Genomic DNA, 10208 nt, shown 5'->3' with positions numbered 1-10208 from the left:
GAATATGTAATATCAAAGAATTTGCTTATCACTCGAATGATTTGAACATGACATTAAAAGTTTCTGTGCAAGCACAATACATGATTCACTTCCACATTCTTTCCTACACTGAAAAGCAACAAGTTTTATTAATGATAGCACATAGAATCAAGAGATTGAAGGAGAGTCTGCAGTTTGTTATTCTGAAATTAAACCCAATATTATGATGCTCACTAGTTGGCCAAAGGTGTGCCCATAGGAAAAAAATACATAGCAATAAGTATTGAACTTAGTGGATCATATTTTTGTAGGGCCTGAAGATGCACAAGAAAAAATAGAACCTCATCACACAGCCGTGCTTGGAGAAGGTGAGAAAGTCCAGGTGGAGAACAAGGTAAGCATTACAAACATTTCATTTTCTTAAATTATGTGTTCTCTCTGCTTCCGAGAATATATAGTGGTATGGAGCTAGAAAATTTTTCTATCTTCTTTGGAGAATAAATTGGGCTACAGTTTTTCTGACCCCGTTCTTTTAATGGTCTATCTACATCAGATTAATTCCTTATATTTTGGATTCATATCAAGTATACATGATTTAGTCCTACAAGTTTGTATCTGGAGGCAATACTTCTTCATTGTAAAACTGATTTATTTTGCTTTTCGTATAAGTAAATGTAGCCTCTCACTGTAAAAGTATAAATGCACATCTTCATGCATGCATACTCACCTACAGCTCTTTGTTAATAATCCCCATTTTGAACTGAGATGAGTATGTCATGAGTTTTAAAGTTCTTTTTTATGAACCTCTGCATTTTGCCAGTCTTGGGGTATGAACTTAGGTCCTGGGCAGTCTTTGGGCTTTCTAAAGGCTAACCGTCTACCACTTGAGCCACAGCACCATTTCTGGCTTTTTCTGTGTATGTGGTACCAAGGAATCAAACCCAGTGCTTCATGCATGTTAGGTAAGTACTGTATCACTGGGCCACAATCCTGGCCCAAATTTTTGCTTTTTAAGGGAAGTTTCTGATTCTTACGGAGTCTTGAGCATTTTTAAATAAGTTTCCAGTTTTCTTTTATGCCTGTTTCATTTGATTGAACAATTCACTCACCATCATTGCAGTCTATTAAGCCATCTGAGTACTTAGTGTCATTCCATTAAGGAGAATTGAGGAGATCATTGTACAAGAGCTTCTGAAAAGATAGATTTTGAAAAGTAGAGATGAGAATGATTTCAGTGTGCAGGTGCCTGAGGGAGAGACAGTCTGGCTTTTTAGTTCTCTGACCCCAGAATTATAGACTCCAGTGAGATTGAAGAATTATTCTACCTTAGTTCACATTTCTGACAGCTCATCCTCCCTACCTTCGTCTTCTGCAGCACTTCCATGAGCTCCAAAGGAAAAGGAAAAAAGAAATCCCATGGACACCAGAAAACTACAATATCTCATGATCTGTGCCCTCTAATATTATGTTGAACCATACGAAATCACACATTTGACCTATAGAAATGGCACTTCACATACTTCAATCCAGTACAGAAAAGAGGCATGGAAGCTATACTTAGGCCAGAATTGACAGTCATCATCTTACTTTATAATATGCTGTTTGACTTGACAACCAAACATTCTTCCTAGACATTATCTAGGACGTTACAGATAATAAGGGTGTGGAAGGTAAATCAAAACATCAGAAAGAAAGTGATAAGGAGAACTTTACCAAGATCTCGTGGGAAAATGCCACTTAAAAGCTATGCACCAGTGGCTGAGATTTAAGGATCACAGTTCAAAGCCAGCCCTCCTGAGTACATAGGATTACAGATCTTGTTAAAGTTTTGAGAGGGCAGGCTATGTTCCTTCAGCGGGGTATGCTATTTTTGTTAAGGAATTGTTGACTTCATTCTGTATACTATACTGTTCTTGCTGAATTGTTCAGGGACAGTAGCCAAACCCAGAGTTCAAGTCCCATGAATGACAAAAAAGAAAAATCCATTAGTGATGCTATGGCTCAAGTGGTAGAACACTAGCCTTGAGAAAGCTCAAGGACATTGCCCAGGTCCTGAGTTCAAGCCCCGCGACTGGCAAAAAAAAAAGAGGACAAAAAAGAATAAGATACTGCTTTAGCCCCTTACTTTCTCCACAGTTTTACTGCATTCTTTACTGTGTCATCACACCCATATTCATCATCAATCAGTGCTGTGGAGAATTTCCTCTAGAGAGGTTAGTCTTTAGGGCAGAAGAAGAATGCAAGGATAGGATGATGTATGAAGTCATGCCTTATCTCTCTCCCCAGTTTCCTTTCTTCCTCTTAGCATTAACTGGAATTATCTTGTTAGCTCAGACTTTAGAGAACTTTCCTTACTCAGAGGGAGCATTGCCTTCTGCCATTATTTTGAAGTCGACTAGAGCAGATAGCAAAGTCAGGACGTAAATATGTTTGGGTCAGAACTTTTGATTAAGAAGAAATCTAAACCACATGACTTCAAAACAGACTACCCAAGCTACTCTGTCCATTAATCCTAGACTGCTACGTTACCCAGGAACAGCCTGTATTTCAAGGGCTTAGGTTTTCTGTATTATTTTGGTCCTCCGTTGGTGTTTCAGGCTTTCTCCTGAACAATGGTTGCTCCTGGTGGCACCATGATTAGGAACACATGAGTTTGCTATGAAAAACACCATCTCATCTTTAGAACCACATTTATACTAGTGTCCTGGTAGATTAGCAAACTAAGTACACAATCGGTTCCTCATTGGTTATCATTAAAACCAGACCTGAGAGTAGTCATGCTTTTAAATTGACACCATTCATAGAGAATCGATTAAAATAGCAATAATTGCGGCCAGGAGTTGGACCTAGTGATAGAGTGCTTGCCTAGCATGCACTAAGACCCTGGTTCTATGCCTAGGAATCACATACATAGAAAAAAAGCTGGAAATGGTGCTGAGATTCAGGTAGTAGAGCTCTAGCCTTGAGAAAGTTCAAGGACAGTGCTCAGGCCCTGAGCTCAAGCCCAGAACTGGTAAAAAATAGCAATAATTAAAAGGATTCAATATAACATTTGATTGCAATAGCCATTTAGAAAAATAAAGCAAAGCACTCCTCTAAAGGAGTATAACTTTCGTGCTTTTATATGAAAATTCATAATTAAAAAATTACAGCAAAAGGCTGACATTGACCAAGATGTATTGCATTCATAAACCACTTTGTTGAAAGGTGACTCCTCTGTCCAGGTACTGAAAGATTAAAAAAAGAAACTATTCATTCTATAAAATTGGTAAGTTAACTGTTTTGTCCATATCTTTCCATTGGCCCAAGAAGTACAAACAACAGTTACATGAACTTAAATCATGCTTAAGTTCAGGTTTGTTCTGGTAGTTTTAGATAATATTTAACTATAATAAATGTAATTGAATACCATTCACTTCATTTTCAATGTCCTATTGTTATCTCAAGCTTTATGTTTAAATCAACCAAATACATTCTGAATATAACTTCAGAATTATAAAGTGAATCAGGATATTTATCTTGGGTTTGATAATTCATTGTTGGTATCAGTGGACCTCAAGGTACATTTTGGTAATAATACTTAGGGAATAACAAGAGTAATTGTCAAAATTAAGGTTTAACATAAGTTATAAGTGACATAATTCTGAATTAGGAATGTGTGAATATAACTCAGTGAAAGATATGATCTGGACTCTCAACAGTCATTAATTTTAGTTGGGATAATTCAACAGAAAGAAGAAAACCTCTGTTACTTTGTGATGAGTTTTTTTTCCCCTATCAAATCAGTCATTGACTTAGAAGCACACTAGATCTTGTGTCTGAAATTGGTCTTTCATTTTCTATGTCTTTGTGTGATTTTCATCATTTGACAATAAGGGCAAGGTTATCATAGATGAGGATTTTCAAGATAACAGCAGTTGAGACGTTCAGCCAGATTGACACTCTGCTGAATACCCAGAGAGATGATCAGATTTTAACAAATGCCAGCTAAGGAAAAGAAAAAAGAAAAAGACACAATACAGATCTGGTTTAGATTAAAATAAATGAGAACATTCCAAAGTTAAATGTGTGTGAGACTCATCTGAAGAAGCTGGAGCATCCTGCAGATTCCTGTAGTGAGGGAGAGCCTAACTTCGTACCTCCCAGCAGTATTATGGTTTCTTATTTTAGACCCAACCACATGTGTCTTTTTATCCTACTGTCCAAATAATAGTCGGAAAGTCATCATTTTATTTGAGTGATATAAAAGAGAGTAAAGCTGCTTACATTTAGGACCTTATCATTTCAAAAGGTGTAAACTGTAGAGTATGTTTATCTCTCCCAAAAGACTCATCTTCAGATTAAGCAACACACATTCTGAGCAGTCAGCATCCGCATGATAGAAGCTCACTTTGCTTCTCTTTTAACCTTTCTCCTCTGCTTCTTGAACTGTAAACTCTAAGTATGTCTCCTTTCCCCTGGCCAAAAAAAAAAAGAAAAAAGAAACCTCTTAAAACACTTTAAATGGCATCCTTTATCAGATAAATGATGTCTCTTGTTTCACATTAACATTTCAAGGCTCTAAAACCCATAGGGAATAAGTATTTTGTCATGAATAAGTAGTTGATATTGTTAAATTTATAGCCATTTAAATAGCACATTTTAAATTGGCACAATTTGTGCTAGAGAACTTCCCCCTGCTTCTTTCCCTGATAGTAGCAGATTGATTTTTCTTGCTAGCAGTCTTGGTCAGTTTCTCAAACCTGCTGGTCATTCAATAAGAAATGTGGCAAGCTCCAACCTCACTTACTGGCAAAATACCATATATTCTGGATATATTTCCTTTCTCCATTACATAGATATTTCCTCACTCAAAGGGTGTATTATCTTCTGCTGTTTTTTAGAAGTCTGCAACACACATGAACCCAGTTTGCTAAGTGGTGAGATCACAAATGTGTTATATTTGCATCTATACACATGCACATAAATATGTATATATTTATATCACCTCCAACAGTACCTTAATTCTCCTAATTTCAAATCAAAGCCCCAATTTTCAATAATTGTATTGATGAAAATATTATATATGTATATAGACATGATTTAGAAAAGCTAGGCACTTACAGTTTATACATGTCAATTATTTAAAATATATGAAATATCTGAAGACCCAGATATTAAACCACAGACCTATGGCCACCTAATCTTTGACAAGGGAGCCAGAAAAATAGAATGGAAGAAAGACAGCCTCTTCAACAAGTGGTGCTGGCAGAACTGGTTAAGCACCTGCAGAAAACTAAAGTTGGATCCTTCTTTGTCACCCTGTACTAGAATTAACTCCAAATGGATCAAAGACCTTGAGGTAAAAGCCGACACTCTGAAAACTTTACAAGAAGGAATAGGAGATACACTAGACCTCCTTGGCACAGGTCGAAACTTTCTTAATAAGGACCAAGAATCACAACAAATCAGAGAAAGGCTGGATAAGTGGGACTGCATTAAACTGCAGAGCTTTTGTATGGCAAAGGACAGAGCTAGTAAACTAATTAGGAAGCCTACAGAGTGGGAGACGATCCTCACCAACCAAACAACGGACAAAGGCCTCATATCTAAAATATATCAACAACTCAAAAAATTGAATCACTCCAAAACTAATCTCCAAAGTAACAACCCATCCCACTAAAAGATGGGCCAAAAACTTAAAGAGAGTCTTCTCTGAAGAAGAAACAAAAATGGCCTACAGACACATGAAGAAATGCTCAACATCTCTGGTCATAAAAGAAATGCAAATCAAAACAACTCTAAGATTCTACCCCACTCCAGTTAGAATGGCCAGGATCAAGAAAACTAATAACAACAGATGCTGGAGGGGATGTGGCCAAGAGGGATCACTACTACATTGTTGGTGGGAGTGCAAACTCGTTCAACCACTATGGAAAGCAGTTTGGCAGTGCCTCAAAAGGCTAAACATAGAGCTCCCCTATGACCCAGCAATTCCACTACTTGGCATTTACCCAATCATCCAGGAACAAGGATATACTAAATCCACCAGCACAACAATGATCATTGCAGCACTATTTACCGTAGCAAAGATATGGAACCAACCTAGATGTCCTCCAGTTGATGAGTGGATCAACAAGATGTGGTATTTATACACAATGGAATTCTATGCTGCTGTCAGAAAGAATGACATTGCCCCATTTATTAGGAAATGGAAAGACTTAGAAAAGATCATATTAAGTGAAGTAAGCCATACTCAAAGAAACTTAGGCTCAATGGTTTCCCTCATTTATCATAATCAGTAGAAATCTTGGGCTCTCCTAGCAGAGATTTGCAATAGAGCAAAACCTTGATACAAAAGGCCATCTAGTAGGACACAAAATGAAAGGATCTCTAGGATATAGAAACATAAGCCATATAATGAATGATTGTTGTTCTTAATGTACTATGCTATCTCTCATCTCTTTTGGTGTCCCTTGGTTATCTCATATTGTTACAGTATCTCACTTTGTTATCTGATATATTGGATTTATTTGTATTTGGTTATTTGAAATTGGATAGGGAAGGGGGGAAAACAAGATGAGGGGTGGGGGTGGGAGGGAGGGAAATGGGGACCAAGACATGTAAAAGGGTATCAATATATGGGAATTAATGCACCATCTATCTGGCAAATATCATGTAACTCTTCTATTAATTACAATAAAAATATATGAAAAAAATAAAATATATGAAAAATTAAATGATGAAATCATATTTTAGTCAGAATTATTTGTTTATAAAATATATATAAAAATATATAGAATTTGCCTGGCACCTGTGACTCATGCCTGTACTCCTAACTACTCAGGAATTTGAGATTTGAGGATTATGGTTCAAAGTCAACCCAGGCAGGAAAGTCCATGACACTGTTATCTCCAATAAACTACCCAAAAGTTAAAAGTGGAACACTGGCTCAAGTGGAAGAGTGCCAGCCTTGAGTAAAAAAGCCCAGAAACAGTGTCTAGGCCCCAAGTTCAAGCTCTGAGACTGGCACAAAACAAAACAGAGAATGTATCTTTTACGGAGCTGGGTAGGTAGGATGAGCTAAGCATGTGCTGTACTATTAAGCTATACTTCCAGACCATCTTTTTTAAATTTTTTTTAAATGAACACATATTATAACAAGTTTTTTAAAGTTTTTAAAAGACCAAAAAAGCATGCAGAAAAATGTAAGCTTCAGTAGCTGAGGTTCCAATTTATTGTTTCTTCTAGTGTCTTAATAGTGTCTTTTCTAAACATGAAAAATCATACTGTACATGCACTATTTTGTGATATCTTAAAAACTTACCAAGTATCTTTTCAACATTTGTACTTTTAAACATTTATTAACAAAATGAATTTCAATAGGCACCTACTGTTTCATCATCATAGCCATTCAACCATTTCTTTATCATTGGAGAAATGTTGCCAACTTTTGTGCCAGTCCTGGGACTTGAACTTAGGGCCTGGGCTCTGTCCCTGAGCTAATTTTACTGAAGTCTAGAAGAGCTCTACCATTTGAGTCACAGCTCTACTTCCGGCTTTTTGGTGGTTAATTGGAGTTGAATCTCACAGATTTTCCTGTCCAAGCTGCCTTTAATCATGATCCTCAGATCTCTGTCTCCTGAATAACTAGGATGATCCATCCACACCTACTGTTTCCAATGTGTTTAATTCTTTTCAAATAGTTGTACAAAGGGGTTTCAGTTTGAGTACAATGCATGTTACTCAGTGTCATTCTGATAGTGCTATACTAAAGAAACTGTAGAACTGAATATCCCTTGCACTCTGTTGTCCACACTGGTCTTCCTGGATCAGGAAACATCAGTACTAATTGAAGTTTCTGAGCAATATTTTCACATTGCTATCTGGAAAGAATGCTGCACTGATTTCAAAACTTCCCTCAAAATATATAAAAATGTATCTCTCCCTGCATCCAGTTTAGCCCTGAATATTATAATTAATGTCCTTTTCAGCTTCAGGATAAAGCAGTTCCTTATTTCTTTGGAAAAACCAGTAACACTAATACATAGAAGAACCATGTCAGAAAAAAATTGTCCCATAGTTGCTGTTTTTACAGGATTCTGTTTAGTGCAGTATTTCAGGGGCATATATAAACCTAATCATAATGTCAGAAGTAATAAAATTTCATTTTTGAGTTTATATAAGTATTATTGTCTTTAAAATATATTGTTAGTGAGAAACAATAATTCCTACAGTAAGCCATTTCAATTACATAATTTGTCGTAAGAATTTTAAACATTTAAAGAAGAACTTAATTTAAATTTTCCTTCTTTAATTAGAGAATGTTAATGCTTTGGTGAACTCAACTGATTTTTGAGTTCTGGTTGCTTCTACACCTCCTAAGGAATAAATATTTCCACCTTGAGTATTTTCCCCAAAATGTTTTTTTTTTAATTTGTACTCCAAATTAAGAATATCATTCATTATACTGGCATGTTAACTACCGATTGTTCCCATTTGCCATTTGTTGATTTTTTTTATTTATTTCCTAAATTTAGGATTCAGAGAGATGCCACTTTGTCTTAATTGCTGGGGAGCCATTAAGAGAACCAGTTGTTCAACATGGTAAGCTCAAAATGTTTTTCCTTAGGGTTTTTCTTGATTTTCCTTAGTGATTTTGTTTCTGAGATGACTGCTCGTATTTGGTGCCACTTGATAAAATGGATATTTTAACCTGTCTATCAGCAAATTTAAGGATATTATTTCATTGTTTCTGTTGTCAGGGGAAGTATTTTTACATTCCTCTCTCTTTTTTTTCCCTTTATCAGTTGAGGGATTTCATTAGTGAATATTGTAATGTGACTATTGAGGGGAAAAAATATTTACACATTGTAGTTGAAAATGATGCAGAGCATTGGCTTGTGAACGTTCATCAGACATATTAAGAGATGGTAAGAGGTATATAGAAGGTCTGTGTTTCCTAGAAAATCAATGTTGAATATGTAAATATAGAAATAATGTGTAGACAATGATGTATCCAGACCATTGAAAAAAATAGTATAGAAGTCCTACATTCCTACTCGATTTACAGGGAAATTGTGTACTCTGGTTTGGTCTTTGACTGTGTTGTCTTTGGCTGGCTGGTTGACTTTTTTGACAGAGACTCACTGTACTGTTCTTTAGTTTGTTCAGTTAAGAAAAGAAATATGCTAGCCAGATAAGATAGAAGTCTATGTTTTGTTATCTTTAAGTAGTAGTAAAATAGGTGACCATTCATCATGACGACTTATGAGTACAATGTGTTCTGATCAGTATCAGGAAACATCATTTTGTTCCATTTCTACCAACCTTAGCCATCCTCTCAATTTACCTGGTCCTTTTTTCATATGTGTACATTGAAGTATTCACCAACTCTTCCACTTTTCGTTCATCGAACCCTCTCCCCTCGCCCTCCCTGCTGACATCTCAAGTTTTAGCTTTCTGGTATTCATTTTGTTAGACTGCAAGTTTGTCATTCAAAACAATTTCACCATTAGAAATATCTCTTAAAACTAACGAATACATTTTTTGTCAGTCATAGGGCTTGAACCCTGGGCCTGAGTGCTGTCCCTGAGCTCTTCAGCTCAAGGCTGGCACTCCACCATTTGGAGCCCCACACCACTCCCAGTTTTCTGGTGGTTAATTGGAGATAAGTCTCACAGACTTTCCTGCCTGGGCTGACTTTGAACCATGATCCTCAGATCTCAGCCTCCTGAGTAGCTAGGATGACAGGTGTGAGCCACCAGCACCTGGCTACATTAACTGAAAGAGAAATGTACTGTCCTCAGATGCCTAGATTTCATTTCAATTAAAAGCTTTCAGAAACATGTATCGTTTCTAGTGGTAGATGATAATATTGTCACCCAGAACTTTGTGAATGTCTTTTTCTGCCCTAGGTCCATTTGTGATGAATACCAATGAAGAAATTTCTGAAGCTATTCTTGATTTCAGAAATGCAAGAAATGGGTTTGAAAAGGCCAAAACCTGGAAATCAAAGATTGGAAACTAGTAAAGGGCACAAAATCAGAGTCTGATACTTCCCAAAATTTGGACATTTGAGGTGTTCTACCATTCAAAGCATTCAATTTCCAAATCTCACTTAGCTGATGCTTCTAAAGAATTCCACATGAAAGTAATGTATAATTTTTATAGCAATAAGTGTTGGGTATTTCCTGGCATATGCAAATAAACCAGCATTGCTTCTTTCAAAATCAATGAGTTTTTTGGCT

General features: G+C 36.4%; 1 protein-coding gene across 5 annotated transcripts in view; it reads left to right on the top strand.

Annotated features, from left to right (window-relative positions):
* The window catches only part of Pir (pirin), a 71965-nt gene extending 61775 nt beyond the window's left edge, over positions 1-10190 (top strand). For all 5 annotated transcript variants that reach the window (XM_090327211.1, XM_090327212.1, XM_090327210.1 and 2 more), the window contains 3 exons: positions 291-373; positions 8499-8565; positions 9876-10190. In XM_090327211.1, the coding sequence (XP_090183337.1) occupies positions 291-373; positions 8499-8565; positions 9876-9988 (263 nt within the window). In that variant the 3' untranslated portion in view covers positions 9989-10190. The remainder of the gene's footprint in view (positions 1-290; positions 374-8498; positions 8566-9875) is intronic.
* The last annotated feature ends 18 nt before the right edge of the window (positions 10191-10208 follow it).

This window comes from Megascapheus bottae, chromosome X (genome assembly GCF_031878675.1).
Source record: "Megascapheus bottae isolate mThoBot1 chromosome X, mThoBot2.hap1, whole genome shotgun sequence".
Classification (NCBI taxonomy): Eukaryota; Metazoa; Chordata; class Mammalia; order Rodentia; family Geomyidae; genus Megascapheus; species Megascapheus bottae.
This window is presented reverse-complemented; position numbering and strand designations above follow the sequence as displayed.